The sequence below is a fragment of the Mesoplodon bidens genome (assembly GCF_964165515.1).
Source record: "Mesoplodon bidens genome assembly, chromosome: 7".
NCBI lineage: Eukaryota > Metazoa > Chordata > Mammalia > Artiodactyla > Ziphiidae > Mesoplodon > Mesoplodon bidens.
The window spans coordinates 40886967-40911508 of NC_138164.1; the positions used below are offsets into that span (position 1 = coordinate 40886967).

At 45.7% G+C, this 24542-nt stretch overlaps 1 protein-coding gene and 1 pseudogene across 2 annotated transcripts in view; both read right to left on the reverse strand.

Moving 5' to 3' along the window:
• LOC308620080 (centrosomal protein of 78 kDa-like) overlaps positions 1-24542 on the reverse strand; it is a 319042-nt pseudogene that overhangs the window by 126467 nt on the left and 168033 nt on the right. The window lies entirely within an intron of this gene.
• LOC308620425 (forkhead-associated domain-containing protein 1-like) overlaps positions 1-24542 on the reverse strand; it is a gene marked incomplete at both ends in the record, with an annotated part of 101606 nt that overhangs the window by 48575 nt on the left and 28489 nt on the right. The window contains 3 exons of the mRNA XM_081239963.1: positions 3859-4095; positions 7179-7288; positions 16444-16714. Of these exons, the coding sequence (XP_081096089.1) occupies positions 3859-4095; positions 7179-7288; positions 16444-16714 (618 nt within the window). The remainder of the gene's footprint in view (positions 1-3858; positions 4096-7178; positions 7289-16443; positions 16715-24542) is intronic.

The following is a 24542-nucleotide window of genomic DNA, read 5'->3' on the forward strand; positions in this document are numbered from 1 at the left end:
TATTTTTTGATTTCCTCTTTGATTTCTTCAGTGATCTCTTGGTTATTTAGTAACGTACTGTTTAGCCTCCATGTGTTTGTGTTTTTTACAGGTTTTTCCCTGTAATTCATTTCTAATCTCATAGCATTGTGGTCAGAAAAGATGCTTGATATGATTTTAATTTTCTTAAATTTCCTGAGGCTTGATTTGTGACCCAAGATGTGATCTATCCTGGAAAATGTTCCGTGCGCACTTGAGAAGAAAGTGCAATCTGCTGTTTTTGGATGGAATGTCCTACAAATATCAATTAAATCTATCTGGTCTATTGTGTCATTTAAAGCTTGTGTTTCCTTATTAATTTTCTCTTTGGATGATCTCTCCATTGGTGTAAGTGAGGTGTTCAAGTCCCCCACTATTATTGTGTTACTGTTGATTTCCTCTTTTAGAGCTGTTAGCGATTGCCTTATGTATTGAGGTGCTCCTATGCTGGGTGCATATATATTTATAATTGTTATATCTTCTTCTTGGATTGATCCCTTGATCATTACGTAGTGTCCTTCCTTGTCTCTTGTAACATTCTTTATTTTAAAGTGTATTTTACCTGATATGAGTATTGCTACTCCAGCTTTCCTTTGATTTCCATTTGCATGGAATATCTTTTTCCATCCCCTCACTTTCAGTCTGTATGTGTCCCTAGGTCTGAAGTGGGTCTCCTGTAGACAGCATATAGATGGGTCTTGTTTTCGTATCCATTCAGCAACCCTGTGTCTTTTGGTTGGAGCACTTAATCCATTCGCGTTTAAGGTAATTATCGATATGTGTGTTCCTATGACCATTTTCTTAATTGTTTTGGGTTTGTTTTTGTAGGTCCTTTTCTTCTCTTGTGTTTCCCACTTAGAGAAGTTCCTTTAACATTTGTTGTAGAGCTGCTTTGGTGGTGCTGAATTCTCTTTGCTTTTGCTTGTCTGTCAAGCTTTTGATTTCTCCATTGAATCTCAATGAGAACCTTGCTGGGTAGAGTAATCTTGGTTGTAGGTTCTTCCCTTTCATCACTTTAAGTATATCATGCCACTCCCTTCTGGCTTGTAGACTTTCTGCTGAGAAATCAGCTGTTAACCTTCTGGGAGTTCCCTTGTATGTTATTTGTCATTTTTCCCTTGCTGCTGTCAATAATTTTTCTTTAATTCTTGCCAAGTTGATTACTATGTGTCTCGGTGTGTTTCTCCTTGGGTTTCTCCTGTATGGGACTCTCTCTGCTTCCTGGACTTGGGTGGCTATTTCCTTCCTGATATTAGGGAAGTTTTTGACTATAATCTCTTCAATATCTTCTCGGGTCCTTTCTCTCTCTCTTCTCCTTCTGGGACCCGTATAATGTGAACGTTGTTGTGTTTAATGTTGTCCCAGAGTTCTCTTAAGCTGTCTTCATTTCTTTTCATTCTTTTTTCTTTATTCTGTTCCGCAGCAGTGAATTCCACCATTCTGTCTTCCAGGTCACTTATCCGTTCTTTTGCCTCAGTTATTCTATTGATTCCTTCTAGTGTGTTGTTTTTTTGTTGTTGTTGTTATTGTATTGTCCATCTCTGTTTGTTTGTTCTTGAATTCTTCTAGATCTCTGTTAAACGTTTCTTGCATCTTCTCGATCTTTGCCTCCATTCTTTTTCTGAGGTCCAGGATCATCTTCACTATCATTATTCTGAATTCTTTTTCTGGAAGGTTGCCTATCTCCATTACATTTAGTTGTTTTTCTGGGGTTTTATCTTGTTCCTTCATCTGCTACATAGCCCTCTGCCTTTTCATCTTGTCTGTCTTTCTGTGAATACGGTTTTTGTTCCACAGGCTGCACGCTTGTAGTTCTTCTTGCTGCTGCTCTCTGCCCTCTGGTGGATGAGGCTATCTAAGAGGCTTGTGGAAGTTTCCTGATGGGAGGGACTGGTGGTGGGTAGAGCTGGCTGTGGCATTGGTAGGCAGAGCTCAGTAAAACTTTAATCTGCTTGTCTGCTGATGGGTGGGTCTGGGTTCCCTCCCTGTTAGTTGTTTGGCCTGAAGTGACCCAACACTGGAGCCTACCCAGGCTCTTTGGTGGAGCTAATGGCAGACTCTGGGAGGGCTCATGCCAAGGAATACTTCCCAGAACTTCTGCTGCCAGTGTCCTTGTCCCTTGGTGAGCCACAGCTGTCCCCTGCCTCTGCAGGAGACCCACCAACACTAGCAGGTAGATCTGGTTCAGTCTCCTATGGGGGTCACTGCTCCTTCCCCTGGGTCCCAATGCACACACTACTTTGTGTGTGCCCTCCAAGAGTGGAATCTCTCTTTCCCCCAGTCCTGCCAAAGTCCTGCAATCAAATCCCACTAGCCTTCAAAGTCTGAGTCTCTAGGAATTCCTCCTCCCATTGCTGGACCCCCAGGTTGGGAAGCCCGACGAGGGGCTCAGAACCTTCACTCCAGTGGGTGGACTTCTGTGGTATAAGCGTTCTCCAGTTTGTGAGTCACCCACTCAGCAGTGATGGGATTTGATTTTATTGGGATTGTGCCCCTCCTACTGTCTCAGTGCGCCTTCTCCTTTGTCTTTGCATGTGGGGTATCTTTTTTGGTGAGTTCCAGTGTCTTCCTGTCGAAGATTGTTCAGCAGTTAGTTGTGATTCCAGTGTTCTCGAAAGAGGGAGTGAGAGCATGTCCTTCTACTCCGTCATGTTGAACCAAACCTGACTACGGTTTTAAGCAGAATTATGCACTGAGGCCAAAATTCATCAATGACCAATTGCTTTTTTATCAACTTTGTTGAGATATAATTTATGTACAAGATCAGTGGCCAATTTTAAAGTAGTTCTTTAAAACTTAAAAAAAAATTTTTTTTTCTTTTGGATTTAGTTTCAGGAGGAAGGAAGTTGACTGGTAAATCCAGACATTCTGGGTGGAGATTTTTTGGTGACATTCCCTATAAATGAACCAGCAGCTGCCTTCAGGGTGTGATAAAGGCCTCAGTGTTTGGAACACTGTGGGGTTCCTCCTCCCCACCTCCAGCTCTTTCTGGCTGGGTCCGGGTGGGTGTGAGAAGTGGTCACTGAAGCGACAGGAGTTGGGTGGAAATGCAAAGCGGGTGTGAAAGCATGAGGTGTACAAGGTGGCAGAGCTGAGCCCAAGTCACATCACTGCCTCTCACTTGCTGTGCAAGCTGTAACAAGCTCCTGGGCATCTCTGAGCGTGCCTCAGTCTCCTCATCTGTAGAATGGCAAGTGTCAGAAGACTGAGGTTTAACTAGCTAATGAGGGGACTTCCCTCATGGTGCAGTGGTTAAGAATCCCCCTGCCAATGCAGGGGACAGGAGTTCGAGCCCTGGTCCAGGAAGATCCCACATGCTGTGGAGAAACTATGCCCGTGGGCCACAACTACTGAGCCTGCACTCTAGAGTCCGCGAGCCACAGCTACTGAAGCCCTCATGCTGCAACTACTGAAGCCCACGTGCCTAGAGCCCATGGTCTGCAGCAAGAGAAGCCACTGCAATGAGAAGCCCATGCACCACAGTGAAGAGTAGACCCTGCTCACTGCAACTAGAGAAAGCCCGTGCACAGCAACGAAGACCCAATGCAGCCATAAATAAATAAATTAAATAAATAAAATAAATAAATAAATAAATAAATAAATAAGCTAATGCACCAAAAGCACCTGCACCGGGGCCTGAACATGGTAGGCACTTAATGAAATCTAATATTGTTCTTACAAGGCTAGAAACTTGCCAACCCTGCACTCCCTGTACTCCTCACCATGCTGTGCTCACTGCCCATTTCTAACTACCCGGTTGGCTCCCCCCAGGCTCTACCTGAGAGCTGTCACCCTGTGTTGTGACCGCAAGGCCCCGACCCACTTGTCTCTGAGCCCTACCTGGTTTTTCAAGCTCTGGATCTCTCTCTGTTGGGCATCGTCCTCTTCATGCAGAACCTGAAACTTGGGTGGGCTCACCCTCTCCTTCTGCCTGGAGGCGGCTGTTTCCAACAGCTTCTGCCTCAGGTTGGCCACTTGGTTCTGCAGGCTTGCTATCACGGTGTCTTTGTATTTAGATTCAAGTTCAAAATCGGAGAGACGGCTGACTTCTTTTCCCAGCAGCAGAATTATTTCATCCTGGGTGGAGGCCAGATGGGAAATTTACTAGGTGTGGGTCTGGGTGTAAGGCTGAGCCCATTTAAAGAAAGACAGGAAAAATATGGTATCATTCTTTGGGAAGGTGAGGGCAGGCAGGGAGGGAAAAAGCAGACTTTCAAGGCTATCTCTGTCACTTGGAAAATCTCATAGAGACAAGAATTGGGTTAAAATGAGGTAATTGTATATAGACCCCTGTAATGGATGTCTATACCTCACAGGTACGGAAACTTTCCTTTCCCCGAGAATTAGACTTTCATATTAAGAACAACCATCCCACTTGGGAACTTTTGTTGCTAGAAAGTTTACTTAGAGTGTTTTCATTTATAATATTCAGCCTAGCACACTGGGGACCTAAAAAGGTAGTTAGGAAAACAACATTCTGTTTGACCACATTCTGCCTATAATGAGGGTTATTTGTTTTAACTTAAAACATTCTGAACTATTTGTTTTCCCTTTCCTCTCTTCTAATATTTCCTGCCTCTTTTGGCTATTCATGTATGAATTTTTTCCAGGTAACTCAATCTGGAAAGTAAATGAGACAGGAATACTGATTTATTTGCATGGGCTCATGTAAACTTTTGGCTGGAAAAACAAAATTGCTGGTAGACTGTACCCACAGGTATAATTAACCCTGTCCTCCATCTCTCCAGTGATAAAGCTCTGCAGCCAAAGAATTGGTTAGGTTTTCCAAAAAAGGAAAAAAAAATTCCCCCAAACTTCTCACCAGACGTTATCAATAAAATGTCAGAAAAACTGAAGAAGAAGAAGAAGAAGAAATTCCCCAGAGGCCTTTTCCAAAGCAGTCACGGGAGGAGGTAAACGGGCAATTTCTGGGCCAGCTCATTCCCAGGAGAGCCGTGCAGTCAGCCTCACGACCTGCTAGCTCCGTGACCTGGGGAAGGACAGGGTCTCGCTCATGAGAAAGCCTGTCTGACACAGCCAGCTGCTGCCAGGGGCCTTCCTTTGGGTCCTTGTGAAAGTTGGTGGCAAAACTTCAAGAGAGAGCATCAGACATATTCCCTACTCCTGGGCAGTTTCCCCTGTTTCACCCTGTTATGATCAGCCAGGTGCTTATTCATTTTTCATGCAACAAACATTCATCGGGCAGCAACTAAGTGCCAGGCCCCGTGCCAGTGCTGGAATATAAGAAGTTTGCAGAGGGCAGTGGACAGCTGTGGGTTCTGCTTTCCTGCTGAGGGTCCCCTTGCCCTTCTTGGAGGGAGTGTTCCTCCTTCCATTTGGTCTGGGTAGGACTGTCAGTCATGTGCCCTGCTCCTTCCTGTCCCACCTCCCCATGTGCATGTGGCCCAAGCTGGTCAATCAGAGATTTCACACATCGATTACAGAGGGAGAGGATCTTGCCTTCTTTTGGATCATGTAGGCATGTTTGCCTGAGTTTGTCTTTTCTAACACACAAAGCCAGCCTTATGAAGAAAGCCAGACACTGAGGGAAACAGAGGGGAGAAGTTGGTAGTGGGGAGGTGTTCTGATGACATTATTCAAGCTCCTGGATCTAGCCATACCTGAAGCTAGTGGCCCTTTAAATTTTCCAATAAGATGAGCTAATCAATGCTCCCCCTCAAGCTAATTTGTTTATTGTCACTTGAAGGAGTCCTGGCAAGTCAGGGTATAAACGACTTATCAAGAGAAAGAATTATTTCTATTATAAATAGAAAAAATGATAAATGGCTTATAAAAATTTTCTATAAATAGAAAAAATTATAGTGGTTGCACTATATTTCCAAGTTAAAATTGAGGCAGGTTGAGAAATGGCTACAAATACTTTGCAGTTTTGCCATCCAGTCTATTTCCCCACCCTCTAGTCTGGGCTGGCCCCGTGACTAGCTTTAACCAACGGAATGGAGTGGAAGTGATGCTGCATGATCTCCAGGCAAGTTCTTACAGGCTGTGCAGCTTCTGCTCTGGCCCCCTGGGAACCCCGAGACCACCGTGCTGTGATGAAAAGCCACATGCACAAAGGGGCGCACCAGTCCAGGCGTCCTGGCTGAGGCCCTAGATGTGGGAAGGAGGCCAATGGAGACCGACCACCAGCCTGGCCAAGCCAGCGGCTTACTGAGGCCGCATGAGTGAGGCCAGGGGACACGAGCAAAGGAACCTTCCAGGTCAACCCATAGATTCTGGGGAATAATGAATTGCTGTTGGAAGCCGCTAAGTTTTGGGATGGCTTGTTACACAGCGATAAATACAGAATCTGAGTGTGGCTTCTCGCCTTTCTGCAACATTTTGCAGAGTCTGGTCCCAGGATGCCTGGGTTGGAACCCCCTGCCTCCTGAAGGTTTGGATTTCCGTGTCTGACAAGAACCCCAGGTAGGTCTGCTCCTCACAAACTCTGAGAATTGCTGCAGGAGCAGGCCCTGGCCCTGAAGGAAAGCGAGATATTATAGACTCCTTCTTTTAGAGTAACTTTCGAGTTGTGTCTAAGTGGGGAGAAATTGACCTGGGCCCTTCCCAGGATGGCTTGAATCCACCTGTTCTGCTCGCATCCCTGCTTTAAACCTCTCTGGTTCTTTAATGAGTCTCTCGGCCCACGCCTCCCTGACTTCAGGGCTCACGTCCTCCTGCAAGGAACGTGTTTTTGCATCACTGTTCCATCACTGAAGGTTGACCAAGTGATTACTGTGTGGGAGTTAGAAGTACCCGCTGAGAAGCTAACCAGACCTCGCTTTGAATCCTAACACTGTTCCTTGCACTGGGCAGCCTTGAACACATTACTGAACCTCTCTGAGATTCAGTTTCCTCATCTGCAAAGTGAGGGTGATGCAATCTTTTTTGAAGATGGTGAAGATTAACGAGCTAATAAATGTCAAGTGTACAGGACATGGCCCAGCACAGAGTAGGTGCTCAGTACCTTGTAGTTGTAGATGTTATTTGGGATAAAGTGAGCAGTGGCCAAACCTGGCTGAATGTCTTGGGAGGAAGAGGTGGTTTCTTGGAAGTAGGAAAAAGGGACAGTCCTTGAGACACAGAGAACAAGAGGCAGTGGCAATCTCTCCATGGTCCCTCTTGCTGCTGTAGCTCTGTGCTTCCCCAAGACCCCTCACCTTATCGTGCTGGGACAGGTCCTGGTCCACAAAAATTTCTCTGTAGGGCCCTGTCCCAGGACTTTCCTCGGCCACTGATTGTTCCGACAGTTCCGCGGCGTTGGTCCACACTAACACACAAGGTCAACAGAGAAGGCAGAGGAGACAGTGAGTTTCCCCAAAGTCTTAAAGAATATTTTCAGATTAACCTTCACATTCATGAGACTTATGCACTGAAAGCATTACAGGAGGACTGGAAAGGGTAAGAGCTGCCTCATTTCTCTTCCCCAGCGTTAACTGCACTGATGCACTGTGGTGTGTCTCTTTCCAGACTTTTTTCTATGCTGCATAAGAGCTGAGGACCTTGGGCAAGTCATTTGCTCTCTCTAAGCCTTCGTTTCCACATACATAATTCAGGATCCCTGATAGTCTCTGTTATAAAGGGCTATCTGGAGATTAAATAGAATAATGATATAGAGCAGGGCTTGGCAAACTATGGCCCTGCGGCCAAATCTGGCCTTCTGCCTATGTTTGTAAATAAAGTTTTATTGCAACACAGCTACAGTGATTCATTTACATATTATTTATGGCTGCTTCCCAGCTACAAAGGCAGAGCTGAGTAGTTGCAGCAGAGACCATGTGACCCACAAGTACTACAGTATTTACTCTCTGGCTCTTTACAGGAGAAGTTTGCTGACCCCTCAAGTAGAGCATTTAGCCCTAAACATTAGCTCTGTTTGTTTTATTGCAGCCATATCTTTTCAAGAAACAAAAATGCATTTACATGATAGAGATTCTTATCCAGCTTACTTTTCAGCTAACAATATCAAAAACATCTTCCCATGTCAGTATTTGAGGCTGTACTTGGTTCTTTTCCAGGGTAGCATTGGGGTCCATTGTACAAGTGTGCCAAACGTGTTTAACTAGGATCCACTTGATGGCCATTTAAGCTTTCCTATATTTTTTCTTATTTACCCCAGTATTACAAGGCCTTTTTATATGACTTTCAGGGATTATGGCATTGTGTTTGGGGGTCCCACTCTGTATCACATCAGACATCTCGCAATTCACTCACATCAACACTGAATACATTTCTTTTTATTGGTGTAGAAACGTTTGTAAAGATTTCTATAATTCTACGTGTGAGATCACTTGGGCCCAAGCAGCGTATTTTAAATTTCCAAGTGACTATGGTTTCTGGACAGTCACTGCACATTCTTATCTTCTTGTGAAGTGAGAAACTGAACAAATTGTTTTCAGTGGTGATGAAACTTTAATGAGTATTAACATTAATGATGAATGAAGCACTCACTGTCATGTTTGTGGACATTCATCATTTATTCATTTTGCTTCTGTATTTTTTATTTATGCATTTTAGAGTCAAAGATTCCTGCCCCCCAGCCAGGTCTCAAACCTCTTTGTGGACCCCAGAACCTCTAGTGGACATAGCTGATGGCCTGTGGTGCCCAGAGAATGCACAGCCTTGCGTGTTGAATGAGCAGCCCTGGCCACAGTGTTCCCTGGGGCGCGAGGAACAGAAGGGCCTGGAACTTCAGCAGCTGCCCATTTTCTCTCCCTCCACCTCCCCAACTAGGTCCATGATTAGAAAACTTTTATTTGAAGCTCACTGCCCCCATCTGACTCTCTTGGATCCTGAGCAGCAAAGTCCTAACTGACTACAGCAGCAGTGCCTGATAGAGAAATAATGGGAGCTACAGAATGCAATTTTCAATTTTCTAGTAGTCACGTGAAAAAGGTAAAAAGAAGAGAGGAATTTTTTAATGATCAATTTTATTTAACCCAATACATTAAAAAGCATCATTTCAACATGTAATCGACAAAAAATATGGAGATATTTTATATTCTTTTTCTTCGAGGCATGAAGCCTTTGAAATCTGGGGTTTATTTTACACTGATTGCGCATCTCAATTTGGAAACTGAGTTTTCAGGAGGAAGATTTCATCTGTTTTCATATTCCTCAAGAAATCGGCTCTCACTGGAGGAAGGTACTGCCTGGCCTGTGTCCCCAGGGAGGGCCTCGGGGTCTGACCCTAACTGGGCCCCTGTCCAGTCTCAGCTTAGAGTTCTGGCGTCTGATGCCATCTCTAGGGGTGACTCCGGCTGCCTCTGCGACCCTGTCGTGGCTGTCTTGAGGGACGCTTCCCTGCAAGATGATGGCCGGAGGGGGGACTTCATCAAACTTACAGAACAGGCTGATCGATGGGGTCCCTTTACTGGGGAAGGTGTGTTTACTCAAAGTCTTTGTGGGGCTAGAATTTGCTCTGAGACTTGCTTTCCTTACACCCAGGCAGGGAGGTGCGGGAGCAGTTACCCCTCACCTGCCCCAAACTTCTTTACCGGCTACTGTTATTTATCAAAAAGAACCTAAGGGCCATGTATGACCAAATCGGCTTAACTCTAGATGCTGGATCCTTCGGAGGTCCCAGTGGGGAGAAGCCCCAGGGAGAGTCGGGAGGGCTGGGGCGGTGGGACGGCGGATATGGGGACGCAGGCACTTTAAGAATTTTCGGGCATGAGCTGTTGGCCAAAAGCCAGGGGAGTTACTTTAATATTTTAACAACCCCCAGCTGTCCTGGTGCGCTCCAATAATCACCAGTCTGCAGGAGGGGCAGTATGTGTGCACCTTAACTGTGTCTTTAAGACATTGTAAGTTGTAAATAAAAGTTAAATAACAATCATGGTTAGGTAATAACTTAATTTTTAAATTTTAATATTTAAAATTTAAATATTAAAATTTTTAAATATATAAATTATTAAGATTGTAAAATTTAAAATTTAAATATTAAAATATTAAATATTTTAATATTTACTGAATGTTCGCTATGCACCAGGCGCTGTGCTCAGCACTTACAGGCAGGATACGATTTCGTCTTCATAACAACCCAGTGAGATAGGCATTATTATTCCCATCTCCATTTTATACGTGAGAGATATGAGGCACAGAGACGTCAAGTCACCTGCTCAAGGACACACAGCTGGTAAGTGGTAGAGTCAAGGGGTGAACCTAAGTTTGTTGGATTCAGAGCCTATGCTTTTAACCACTATGTAGTCAATGTATTGAAGTGGGAAGATGTTTATGACATATTATTGAATTTTAAAAATCAGGTAGGGAATTCCTTGGCAGTCCAGTGATTAGGATTCTGTGCTTCCACTGCAGGGGGCACAGGTTCCATCCCTGGCTGGGGAACAAAGATCCTGCAAGCTGAACGGCACGGCCAAAAAAAGAAAAAAAAACCTAACCTATGTTAGGTTCATATGATCCCATTATTGGGAAAAATATATATATATATATATGAATCAAGATGCTATTTTAATAAGTCACTCCACATATTTTCTTTTCTCAGTATTCTTCCCCACCTCCCATGAGCTCTTGCCATTAAGATTTGGCCTTGGAGCTGACGTTTTATTGCCTTGTGGTAAAGGAAGGATGAGTATTAACTAGAACAGGGTGATTTTTCCCCCAGGCAAAATGATGTTTTGATTTTTGACAATGTCTGGAGACATTTTTGAGTACCACAGTTAGGGCGGTTGGTGGTGGTGGTGTTGCTACTGGTATCTCTGGTGGGTAGGAGTCAGGGATGCTGCTAAACATTCGACAGTGGACAGGACAGATCCTTCAACAAGGAGTTATGCGACCCACCTGTCACTGTGCCAAGATTGAGAAACCCTGACCTGATCTGCAGTAAATAAATCCTTGGCTTTGGGTTTTCAAATAGAATTTTTCAAGTCTAAAGCAAGGTGACAGTCTAACAGTAAACCAATTTAATTGGAAGAGCCCAGCTTTGCTAAGAGAGGAAAGAGCTTTCTCGGAACCCTTAAAAAGAGGTGTTTTCTGTCAAGAGACAGCATGGAGGACTGGAGCACAGAGTTTGCTCTAAAGCGTAGAGTAGAGAGGCCCAGACAGAAAGGAACTCCCCATGACACGGGAAGATGAAAGTCCTTTTCTGAGGATGGCAAGAGTGTCAGGGGAACGAGGGCAAACGTTTGGAAACATGAGACCTGGCTGAGAGGCTGAGGAGATAGAGCCCAGGTGGATGTGAGGGACTCTAAGCCATACGACTCATCCTTCATTTCTCCAGGGGGAATCCAAGGCCTTCAGAGAAGCCCCAAGTTCAGCATGGCACTGGAGAAACCGGTGATTACAGTGGAAAAATTTAAATGGCAGAGTGAAAAAAAGAAAAGAAACAGCCCATGTGCCATGTGTCCAAAGGACACATTAAAAAAAAAACCCCAAAAACCCTGTATATATGTTCATAAGACAGAACATGATGCATACAACAAAATGAATGAATCTCAGAAATACTATGCTGAGTGAAAAAAGCCTTCCACAAAGGAACATGTACTACATGGTTCTGTGTACTTGAGATTCTAGAACAGGAATATCTAATCCATGGCGGGAAAAGAATTCAGAAGAGTGGGTGCCTCTGGGGCCTGGGGCTGGGAATTGACTGGGGAGGGACATGAGGGAACTTTCTGGGGTGATGGTAATGTTCTATATCTTGATAGGAATTTGGGTTACATAGTTGTGCACGACTGGCACAACTCAGTGAGCACATTCAAGGTCTAACACCTTTCAGGGTGTGGTAGCCAGTCTCCAAGATGGCCCCACTGATTCTTGTCTCCTGGTATTCAGACCTTTGCATCATCCTCTCCAATACTGGATGGACTTTATATTAGTTAGCTGGGGCTGCCATAACAAAACACCACAGGAGGTCTTAACAAAAGAAATTCATTTTCTCACAGTTCTGGAGGCTGGAAGTCCAAGATCAAGGTGTGGGCAGGGTTAGGCCTCTCTCCTTGGCTTGCTGACGGCCACCTTCCTGCTGTGTCCTCACATGCCCTTTTCTCTGTGCACGTGCATCCCTGGCGTCTCTCTCTCTCTTCTTACAAGGACACCAGCCCTTGGATTAGGGCCCACCCAATCATCTCATTTTAACTTACTCATCTATTTCAATACACTATCTCCAAATATGGTCACATTCTGCAATATTGGGATTGAGGCCTCAGCATATGCATTTTGGGGGAGTGCAATTCAGTCCGTAACAAAGCTTCTCTATGTAACCAAGGATATTGCAGAAATGACACAGTTTGATTCCTGAGGTTAGATCCTAAAAGACATTGCAGCTTCTGCCTCACTCTCTAGGACCACTTGTCTGGAGGAGCTGGCAGCTTGAGGATGCTCAAGCAACGTATGGAGAGGTGCACTTAGTGAAGAACTGAGGCCTCTTACCAAAAGCCATGTGAGTGAACCATCCTAGAGGTGGGTCCTCCAGCCCCAGACAAGCCCCCAGAGGACCACAGCCCAGCCACCACCATTACTGCCACCTCATGGACAAGCCTGAGCAAGAATCCCCCAGCGAAGCCATTCCCAACTTCCTGACTCAGAGAAACTAGGAGATAATAAATGTTTACTGTTGTTTTAGGCCATTACATCCTGCAGTAATTTGTTATGCAACAATAAGTAGCAAATACAGGTTTGGGCACCAGGAGTGGTGGAAAATTTAACAAAAACCCTAAAATGTGGAGTGGTTTGTGATGGAACAGTGGCCAGAAGCTGGAGGACTTTGGCCAAGAGTCTTTGAGAAAGCCTGAATAGTCTTAGTAGAAGCCCGATGGCCTTTGAGGAGGCAGTGAGGGAAGGGTTTCAGAAAAGTGAGGAAAATGTTACTGGGGTTAAGAGATCCTTGTCAGGTGGTGGCAGAAGGTTTCCTAACACGTTGCCTGTGGTCATGAGGAAGGTAGAAAATGTTTGTGATGAGGCTGAGTGGTCAAGCTAAAGAGAGTCCCAGACAGAGTCTTGGAAGGTGCTGCCTGGTTACTTCTTGCTACTTATAGTGAAATGTGAGGGGGAGAGACAGTTAAAGGAAGGGCTGTTAAATCAGGGCAATGCTCTGGGCTTGAAAATTCCCTGCCTCTCCAGGTGGCAAATGAAATATAAGAAACAGGTTCTGGGCAAAAATCAAATCAAGGGCACTCTCAAGAAAACACAGTCCAGAGAAGAAGCTAAGGGTGTGGTTGTAAAATCCTTTGTTAAGAATACAGATCCAGGGCAGTGTCCAAGAGAACCCTTCGGTCAAAGAACTGGGCTTCTAAGAAGCTTCTGTCCTTTGTCAGTCTTTGCAGAAGCCCATGGTGGAAGGGCTTGTGACAAAAAAGTCTGTGGGCGTGGTTTTTGCCTGATAGGATGAACCCCAATAAGAAGCACTGCCAACTCAGACTGACAGAGACCCACAAAAGTCAAAGAAGCGTCTGGACCCCCAAGCTTCTACAGGCAGGAAGCAGGCTATAAAACTATGCAGCCACATCCAGGGGACACCTTTCATAGGAAAGGGAGGACGACTCAGAAGGCAGAACTCATGGACCAGGGGCAGAGCCAAGAGCCCTGGAAAGTCATTTCTGGGCAAGAGTTGGACTGAAGCCCAGTCAAGGAACTGCCGATATTTTCCCAGCTGGACTTCAGAACTGCTTTGGGCCAGGGACTCCTGTGTGTTTCCTGTTTTTCTTCTTTTGGAACAAGAGGAGTGTATGTAGCAGTGATGCTATGTCTGTCCCACCAATATGTGCTGGGTGTGTGAGGGACAGACCCTTTGTTCAGAGGTCTTCAGATTTCTGGAAGTAGTACTTGATGAGCTGAACGTAACGTACTACACCCATGAGCCCCATCTGTACCTGGACTTGATTTAGACGAGATTCTGGAATTTGAGCCGATGCTGTTACTGGGGTGAGATTTTGGGGGGCCTCGGGAGAGAGGAGGAGGAGTGTGATTCATTGAGGACCCGAGGGCAGGCTGTGGTAGCCGGCCTCCAAGATGACTGCTGATAATCCCCGCCTCCTGGTCTTCAGGCCCGTGTGTAGTCTTCTCCCACACTGGAGGGTGACGCCCTGGGTAACCATCAGGATATTGCAACAATGACAGAGCATGACTTCTGAGGCTTAGTCACAAGAGATGTTGCCATTTCCATCTTGTCCTCCAGGATCACTTGCTCAGGAGGAGCAGCTGCCGTGTCATGAGAACGCTTGAGCCACTCTCTGGGGAGGCCCATGTGGTGAGGAACCGGGGCCTCCTGCTGACACCCATGTGAGCAGCCGTGTTCGAAGTGGATCCTCTGGCCCAGGTCAAGCCTTCAGATGACTGCAGCCTTACGAGGGACCCTGAGCCACAGCCGTCCTGCTAAGCTGCTGCCAAATTCCTGACCCCACAGAAACCGTATAGATGATAACACATGTTTGATTTTGCTTTAGGCTGCTACGTTTGGGGAGAATTCGTTATGCAATCATGATAACTAATACACATTCTGTGTTCATTTTACATGAAGGAGACAAAAAATGTTGAGTTCTAGTTAATGGTATATGTGCTAAAACATTTAGGGGGAGGACTACAGATGTGTGCTATTTATTTTGAAATGCATCCAAAAAATAAGATGGATTAATGCAGGACAAGAAGGATGGGTAGACAGAAATGTAATAAAGAGTACAGCAAAGTGTTAGCGGTAGAATTAGGAGGAGAGCTGTCTCTATAAAATTCTTTTTGCTTTGCTGTATGTTTGAAAGTTTTCACATTAAAATGCTGGGGGGGGGCTTCCCTGGTGGCGCAGTGTTTGAGAGTCTGCCTGCCAATGCAGGGGACACAGGTTCGAACCCTGGTCTGGGAAGATCCCACATGCCACGGAGCAGCTGGACCCGTGAGCCAAAACTACTGAGCCTGCGCGGCTGGAACTTGTGCTCCGCAACAAGAGAGGCCGCGATGGTTAGAGGCCCGCGCACCGCGATGAAGAGTGGCCCCTGCTCGCCGCAGCTGGAGAAAGCCCTCGCACAGAAGTGAAGACCCAACACAGCCATAAATAAAGAAATAAATAAAATTAAATTAAAAAAAAATGCTGGGGGTAAATGGCTGAGTAATTTCTTAACTTGGGCGGTTGGTACATGAGCGTTCCTTAGACGATGATGATGATGATGTAAACTGCAGAGATACCTTTCATTTGCTCCTTAGTCTGTTTATTTCAGAATAATAACTATTATTTGAATGGCTGAGGGAAGGGACTAGGTGAGTGGTCCTGAGTGAGACCAGGGAAGGGTGTGGAGGCATCGAGAGACCTGGGGACTCAGAGGGGTCTGGGGCTGGGACACAGAAAACAGAGAATGGAACCTTCACACCAGTGGCCACAGAAGAAACCTGGGAATCATGCCAGGGACTAAGTCGACCCAGCTACTCTGCCAGTAAGCCTGGCAAGGCCAAGAGGATGGTGACAGACAGGAAGTCTCCTCCCCAAGTGCCATGAGGCCTTCTGGGGGGGAGGGGGGAGAAGGAAACCCGGATGGCTGTGTGTCCCCAAAGTGACCAGGCTGTGAGTGACAGTCACTGAGATAACCAGCCTTAAATTTGACCGAAAAGTGTTATTTTAGATTAGATTGAATACATAACCTCCGGAGAAATAATTTTCTCCATAAGCCTCAGTCTCCTCTTACCTGTAAAATGGTAATAAAATATTTAAAAACCTCCTAAGGCAAGAGGGATTTCAGTTACCAATATGTCTGTACATCTGAGTTGAAGTATATAAATTTAGATTCTGATACAAATTCATATATATTCATATATATGTACAAACACACACACACACTCACCACAGAGGTACTGACGTGTGCAGATGGGCAGAGCACAGTCTTGGAGGAGTTTGTACCAAAAAGTCAACAGGGAGAATTCTGGTGATAAGGGTGACAGCTTATCTTTTACTGTTTTCTAACTTTCTGCTTATCCCAATTTTTTCACATTTGATTATGTTCTACTTCAGAACCAGAGAACATAAGCAAAAGCCAGAGAAAGACAAATATCATACCATATTGCTTATATGTGGAATCTAAAAAAAAGGTACAAATGAACTTATCTACAAAACAGAGATAGAGTTACAGATGTAGAAAATAAACTTATGGTTACCGGGAATAAGAGGGGGGAGGGATAAATTGGAAGAGAGGGATTGACATACACAATACTATACATAAAGGAGATAACTAAGAAGGACCTACTGGATAGCACAGGGAACTCTCCTCAATACTCTGTAATGGTCTATATGGGAAAAGAATCTAAAAAAGAGTGGATACATGTATATGTTGAACAGATTCAGTGTGCTGCATACCTGAAACTAACACAACACTGTAAATCAACTGCACCTCAATAAAAATTAAAAAAAAAAGGGGAAAGCAGAAACTGAGACCCATCCTCCTAGCAAAAGCCCCTCCCCTAAGCCGCCAAGGAAGCGCCCATGAGTACCTTGCCTGATGATGGGAACGCTGTGGGCGGCTCTGTCCACCTTGAAGGAGAACATCTTCTCGCTGGCACTCACGGGCTGCCTGTGGGAGGCTGGTGGGACCATGGGGGGCTCGGGGGACCCCTGCGACCAGCTCCTCTGCACTGGCGCTGTCCAGATGCCCGGGTAGAAGGGGGTCTGTGTTGGTGAGGGTGACTGGTTCAGTTCCTGGGTGGCCCAAGGTGGCTGTGGCCTTGGCCAAGGTGCTGGGCCCCTCACCCATGGGAAGGAGACCTGCAGGGGCAGACAAGAGGGTCAGGGGAGGTTACGAGCAGCTGGGGTGGTCTTCACCTTTCTGTCCCGGCGACATAATTGCTGCCCTAGATTTCGGCGTATAAGTCACTTCTCCCAAGAATCCCTCCCACACTCTCCCCAAATTTGGGATGGCGGTCCCCACCATGGGTCACCTTGCACACTATCGCACCACCATTTATTGGGTGCAGCCTTCGTGCCAGGCACCCACTCAAGAGATTCACATGCATTACCTCATTTAATACCCCTGATGCTCTGTGATGAGCCCGAGGCTGAGCAAGACCTAGTGACTTTCCCAGGACCACAGATTTGGCAGTGAGCGTCTGAGCTGGTACAACGCCACCTCTGAGCTCTGAGAGGCTGACAGCTTTTTGTCTACCTTGCTCAGCACCGTATCCTCAGCTCCTAGAATAAACCCTTGGCACATACACAGTAGGTCCTTAAATATTGGTTGAAAGAATGAATGAACACATCTCCGAGATTCAAGCCCAGCTCTCCAGGACACACACATCCACACTGTGTGTCTCCCTGGCACTCCCATTCCACCTCTTCCCCCGAAGCCGAGAGCTCTGGGGTGGCAGGCACCCCAACTGGCTCGAAACCCAGCTGGCTCATTAGCCTGTGACCCTCAACATCTGCCACATCTGATTCTTGGCAGACGCTCCATAAATATCTATCGAGGGAACCTTTTTTCATCTGACCCGGCGGAAGATGTCTGTATCTACTTTCATTAGAGAGCACATCAAAATCCATCTACACCGGGAGAAGCAAATGCTGAGAGGTGCTGACACCTGGCTTTTTCTTGGTTAATGCTGTTGTGGCCATCCCTCCCTGTGCCTAGTGGTTAAACCGTGACATCGTGAATGCTACCATTTATTGTAATTACTCACCGATTTCTCGTGATAGCCCTGAAGGGGAGGAGCTCTCCTTATTCCTAGCTTACAAATGAGGCTTGGAGAGGTTAAGGACTTCACCAAGCTCAGGTGGTGGTGGAGAGGGTGGTGGGACTGGGGTTCTGGAAAGCTCTTTCCCTCTCTGTCTCTCTCTCCCTTCTCTGCCCCAACCCCACCCCCAGTCGCTTGGCAGAAAAAAACACACTTTTCAAGGAAGAAGCTAAGTTCAAAGGTTTGCCGCCTGTGGCGGTCACGTTTCTCTTTCTGCAGACTGCAGACACAGAATGAGAAACAGGACAGAATGCTTCCGAAATAGGAGCACTGGCAGACAGAACTTCCTATAGCTCCAGCTGGATTGTATTCAAGAGGAAGGTTCTCCACTCACTCAGGTTCCCAAACCAGTCTTTTAGCTACAGTCTTTCCCAGCCAAGTCAAGAATCTGGTGAATTCCCCTGAAGACTTTTTTGGAGTCAGGGAGAACACTGTTCGGGAAAATCAAACTCCAATTGCCTGGCGACACCTGGCCCAGCATTTATGATGACACTGGCCCCGTTGAAACCTGTTTCAGGAACGGACTTGGCAGTGTTCCAGAACTCTGTTACCTTATGTGAAGATTCGAATTTCTCTCCACTGTGGGCACCTCGGTCTCCACCTAAGCTTTCTTCCTTTCTCTCCTTTCAGAAGCTGAGGTGTCCTGCTCCTGCCTTGCACTCAATTCTCCATCCATCCTATCCCTTCCCGTCCTCTCCTCTGGGGCTGTCTTGCCTCAATCATTCCTACAACCTTTCCTCATCGATTTAATAAAGATTTATCGAATGAAAGGGCTGAAGGTGGGAAGGGGGAAATTTGAATATGTTTTACCCCCGCCTGATAGAAAACAAATCGAGAGACCACGGGTAGTGTGGAGGAATTCCCTTTTGTGCTGGGATGCTCAGGTAGATGTGCCTCACTGCCCACTAACTGCCAGGGTGCTAAAGGGAGTGCTCATATCTCATGCCTCAAGTGGTTCACTGCCGTAGTGGACAGGCCGCAACCCACCTGGCTCTTCTGGAAACTCCAAGAATCTCCCTCCCAATCTGTCGGCCCATTGCTGTGGGTGGGGCTAAGCAATCAACCAATCACACTCCCTGGACATACTGATTGGTTCAGTGGTGGGGCAAGTGATGCAATCAGAGCCAAGGAGACCCAAGAAGACTTGGCTGGACACCAGGATCTGGAGTGACCTGGTGGGACTTCAGAATGCAGCCAGCATGAGGGAGTGGAGCCCAGACATGGAGAGAGAGAAGCGTTTTATTTATTTTTCAAATTGTGGTAAATAACCTGCAACATAAAATTTATCATCTTAGCCATTTTAAAGTATACAGTTCAGTGGTGTTATGTATAGTCACATTTCTGTGAGATGGATCTCCAGAACTTTTTCGTCTTGCAAAACGTAAACTCTATTAACCATTAGACAACAACTCCCCATTCCCTCCGCCACCCAGCCCGTGGTGACCAACATTCTGTCTCTATGAATTGGACTACTCTAAGTACCAAGTACCTCAAATAAGTGAAATCACATGGTACCTGTCTTTTTGTGACTGGCGTATTTCACTTAGCATAGTGCCCTCAAGGTTCATCCATGTTGTAACATGTCAGAATTTCCTTCTTTTATTTTATTATTTTTGTGTGTGTGTGGTAGGCAGGCCTCTCACTGCTGTGGCCTCTCTCGTTGTGGAGCACAGGCTCCGGACGCGCAGGCTCAGCGGCCATGGCTCACGGGCCCGGCCGCTCCGCGGCATGCGGGATCCTCCCGGACTGGGGCATGAACCCGTGTCCCCTGCATCGGCAGGCGGACTCTCAACCACTGCGCCACCAGGGAAGCCCTTCCTTCATTTTTAAGGCTAAATAATATTCCACCATACAGTTTAGAGTGTATTTTTTTTATCCATTAAGCGTCATGGGCACTTGGGTGGTTTCTACCTCATGGCTATTATAACTATGCTGCTGTGAACATGGTGGGGAAAATAAGGAAGCTGGTTTTGAGCACTGGCTGGAGTGCTACCCTGAAGTGCTCCATCTCTGAGGCTGGCTAGAGCTGGTTTCTGTTGCTTGCAACACACAGAGCCCGAACGATAGGGCCCCTAGTGGGAAGGAGCCAAAGATGTATAAACGCAGCAGAGACTCCAAGCTCTTCGGGTTTAAAAATTTAAAAATAAAGTTTTTTTTTTTTTTTCTCTGAAGCATGTTGGTTGAGGGTAGCTTTAGTTGGATGGTTAAAGTTGGTTTTCTCTAGTTTCCCGGCTTGCTTTATCAAAGGGAAGGTCAAGGTTTTCTCAGAAATTGCTGCTGGCAACTACAACGATACAGGCAGGGAGAAAAGCAAACATAAGAAGAAGACTCACATTAAAAGCTAGCTCTGGGCTGTACAGGAAGCATGGGGTCAAGGTCAGTTATCAACAAGTTTGTTTTTATTATTTATTTATTTTAGATTTAATTCTATTTATTTTTGTCTGTGTTGGGTTTTCGTTGCTACGTGCAGGCTTTCTTTAGTTGCCGCGAGCGGGGGGCTACTCTTGTTGTGGTGTGCAGGCTTCTCCTTGTGGTGGCTTCTCTTGTTTCGGAGTGTGGGCTCTAGGCACATGGGCTGCAGTAGCTGGGGCACATGGGCTCAGCAGTTGTGGCACGTGGGCTCTAGAGCGCAGGCTCAGTAGTTGTGGCGCATGGGCTTAGTTCCTCCACGACATATGGGATCTTCCCAGACCAGGGCTCGAACCTGTCTCCCGTGCACTGGCAGGTGGATTCTTATCCACTGTGTCACCAGGGAAGTCTTCAAGTCTGTTTTTAGAAACTTTAGTTCAAAAATACACGCTAATGCCTTTTCTCTTTCTTTGTGTCTGTTCTCTGACCATATGGTATGTTGCCATGGTTGGGTTTTTAGTTTTGTTTTTGAGGTAGCATATGTGATACTCCTGATTTCTTTTCCATACTACCTTTAAAATAGCAGGTTGGGGCTTCCCTGGTGGTGCAGTGGTTGAGAGTCCGCCTGCCGATGTAGGGAACACGGGTTCGTGCCCTGGTCTGGGAAGATCCCACATGCCACAGAGCGGCTAGGCCCGTGAGACATGGCCGCTGAACCTGCGTGTCTGGAGCCTGTGCTCCGCAACAGGAGAGGCCACAACAGTGAGAGGCCCGTGTACCGAAAAAAAAAAAAAAAGCAGGTTGTCAACCACCTGGATTAACCATGACCACATCCACGGCTGAATTTATATTAGCTTTAATAAACACAGGTCAATGATTTACTCAAGAAATCACTATCCATTTTTTTTCAGATTATCTATTTGTTCTTTGTGTTATTTCCCCAATATCTGCTTCTAACCCTGAAAAGAGTGTAAGTTGAATGGGACACCCTAAAAAAACTTCGAAGTAGTTTGCACATCGAGTGCCTACAGTACACATGAATTCTGCCAGGAAGCCCTGGAGCCTGCAGAGAAGGTGGAAACTTAGACCTTGCCCTTGGAGAGCTTGTTATGTGCTCTGCCATTTGTAAGTAATTGTGGACAATACAACGACTATGAGCCACTGTGTAGAGAAGCCACAGATGTGCCACAGACTGTGCTGGGCACTTAATGCATGTGGTCTCATCTGATCTCCAGAATAATCTTGCAGGAGGCATTTTACCCCTCATTGTGTGGATTAAGAAACTGAAGCTCAGAGAGGTTAAATGACTTGCCCAACGTCTCACGGCCAGGAAGCGGTGACACAATTTGACTCCAATACCTGTGCTCTTAGGACTTCTAGGTTACTCGAAGTCATGATTTATTACCTGTTTTCCATACTCACAAACGGATCTTAGACGATTGGTTAGTGAATGATAGGATATTTTCCAAGTTAAAAAAAGAAAATGAACATTAGATGGTGTGAAAAAACACAAGACATCGCATGGGCTACTTAGAAATGGGATTTTCTAGGAACACTGACAACTGTCTTATGGAAGTGTTATTCTTTCTGGTACATGCCACGCCCTGGAAGCAGCTCAGAGGACCCCAGCCTCCATCCGGGAAGACCTGTGGTATGTTCACTGCTGTACCAGAGGAGTGCTGGGGCCAGCTGGTACCCGCCCACGAGAACTGATTGTTAAATGTCCAGGAATTTTGCCAACTGGTTGAGAAACACAGCCATTAATAAGAATTAACTTACATAAATTTACAATTAAATTATATCAGAAACAATTGGTATACAAACTTAAAAGTCACCCCTTCCTAATTATTTTACTCTATTTTATTATTACCTATGCTCTTGAGGTTATTTCACTCTACTATATGTTTCTGTTGGAAATGTTACATAGTAATGCGTTACCACACCTCTCTTTCCTTCTCTGTATTCAGGGATGTGTCATTGGGAGCTGGAAATTGACCGTGGAGGGCGTATTACACCATAGAAATCAGGAAATGTTATAAATGAGGGCTTGGTTTTTAAAAAGTTTTATAAATAGGTTTAATAATGGTGGTTCATGTAGAGCTTGATTTTGTTTCTTTGTTTGTTTTGTTGATTGCCTAGACTTAAGACGGTAATGGAGAAAATGTTAACAATGCAGATTATACAAAAGCATGTTGTGTCTTAGCCGTTATGTTATGAATAGAGCAAAAAATTGGGGAAACGTTCTTCGAGTATTTAAAAATTATTATCTGATGCAGCAACAAAGTCACTCATGTCACTGATGAACATGTGAAGTTCTAACGTCTTTCTTTTTTCACTTGTATTATTCATAAATCCAAAAATCCAAAAATACCCACCAGTGCTCAGGTTGGGAACTCTCTCATTCGTCAACTGCAATGAGAAATTGGCTATGGATACAAGAGTTCACCTAAAGTCAATGAAAGCATTCTGTGAGACTCAGCTGGCTATATAGAATTTACAAGAAAGAGTACTGTATATCTTGTTACATGGAAAGGCTGTGCTACACATTCTTTATATCAGTAAACCTTATGCTATGCATCCATGTACTTTACTTTTCCCAGAGAGCTGGTCATTAAATATTTACCAGCCAATCGCTGGCTGTGCTGGCACCCAGCAGAGTGCCTGCTACTCATGGTAGGTGTTCGCTGACTGAGCTGAACAGTTGGCAAATGGAGTGTAAATAAAAAGCACTTTGATTCTGGGGCTGGGATGGGGAAAACACATGCTAAGCCTGGTGCATCTTGTAACAGCAGAGAGTAAGCAAGTGCCCAAAACGAAAAGGTGGGGAGATGCTCAAGGACACAGCAAGCAATCTGAAAGAGCTCCCAGTGGCCAAGGCTGGAAGAATTTGAGCGATGAACAAGTTAATGAGTATTGGATTATAATTCAAAGTGTAAAATCAGTATACATGGATCCATACTGACATAGATACATTAGTGAGTAAATACATAAAGGAGGGAGAAGAGACCGGCTTCCTTACAGAAGAATTTAACATACATAGATGTGGAGCTTAATTCCCATGGTCTGGAAGGGCCTGGGGGGGTAGGGGTGATGGTGGCGAGCAGGGACACTGACCGCAGCATGGAGGAGCCATGGAACTGGAAAGACAGAATGGAGACTAGAAAACATGGCCAGTAGATCTCAGAAGCCAGGAGAGGGTGCTACTTGGTGCCAGGACAAATGGCCTTTATCTCAACAGCTACCGGGGTGTCACCGTAACTCAGAGACGGGTAATAATTCTATGTCCCCAAGAAAAGGGTAAATCATGTACGGGGCTTCAGTGTGAGAAATCAGGGTTATACATTTAGAACACAGAACTGCCAAGTTATACATCATTTTTAGGTTTTGGAACTTGAATTAAGTCCCTTTGAGCTGTTCAGAAAAGCCATTCATTTGGGTTTTTCCCAGCTGTGTTCAAGGAGATCTGGCCCATCTAATTTTCCCATTTTCTTGTAAATCTTCAATCTTACGGTTTTTCCTTTCCTTTCAAGTTCTAATCAGCTTCCTGGTCAGTCCATAAAATGGGAAATAGAATCTAATGAGAAAACAGCCGGATTTTTGCAAATAGCTTTTGCTACCCCTAGACTTGGCCTGCTTCAATTCGGTCTTGCCAGATAGAGAGACGGAATGAATGAATGAATGAATGATCATCAACTAAGTTCAGAGAAGGAGCAACGTGGTTCTGATTTGGTAACAAAGGGTGTGGTCTGCCAGAGGAAGCAGGACGCGGCCTGGTTCCTGACCGAGTCTGGGTTCTGTCTCAGCAGGATGCTAAGGGTTCAGCCCGTGCTCCCGTCTCCACCTCCCCCGATGTCATCTGCATCGCCTGTAGACATCTGGTGACAACACAGCCTCAGGGGTCCTTTTGTGTGAGTTTCTGCTGCAGAGGCCGAGCCTGAGGCTGTCTGCTGCCCTGTGCCCTCCACTTCACTGGTCTCGGGAAATCGCCTTTGATATAAAACACCCAGCCTCAGGAGTTCTCATCACATAAGTAAGTCCCCACGGGACCTGTAAGAGCACAGGGTAGAGGAAATCCTACAAGGTCAGGTAGGAGATGACAAAGCTTGACCAGAAAGAGGCTTTGTTCTGAAGGGCACCATACTCTCTGGTCATTCACTCAGTTGCCGGCTTCTCAACCCCCGGTACAGTAAAGCCACATCCTCCTCAAAAACGGGCCCTATTCAGAGGTCCCAGGAACGTGGAAACACCACCCTTCTTGGGGATGGACAACTAAGGCCCAGACTCTGAGCTTCTCATCACACCAGTTCACCACAGGAGAGAAATGAGCAACTCTGCTTCCTTGGAGACTGGCCTGGGACTTTTCCAATGGAAAAGTGGATTATTTGTCATTTTCCTCCTCCCAGATCCCTAGTGGCAAATCCCATTAGCAAGGCTCCACTTAGGCAATAGGAATGCTTCCTAATGTCATGGACATCTTCTTTGTTTTTGCCTCCCCCGCATCCATTTCTTCCATCTTC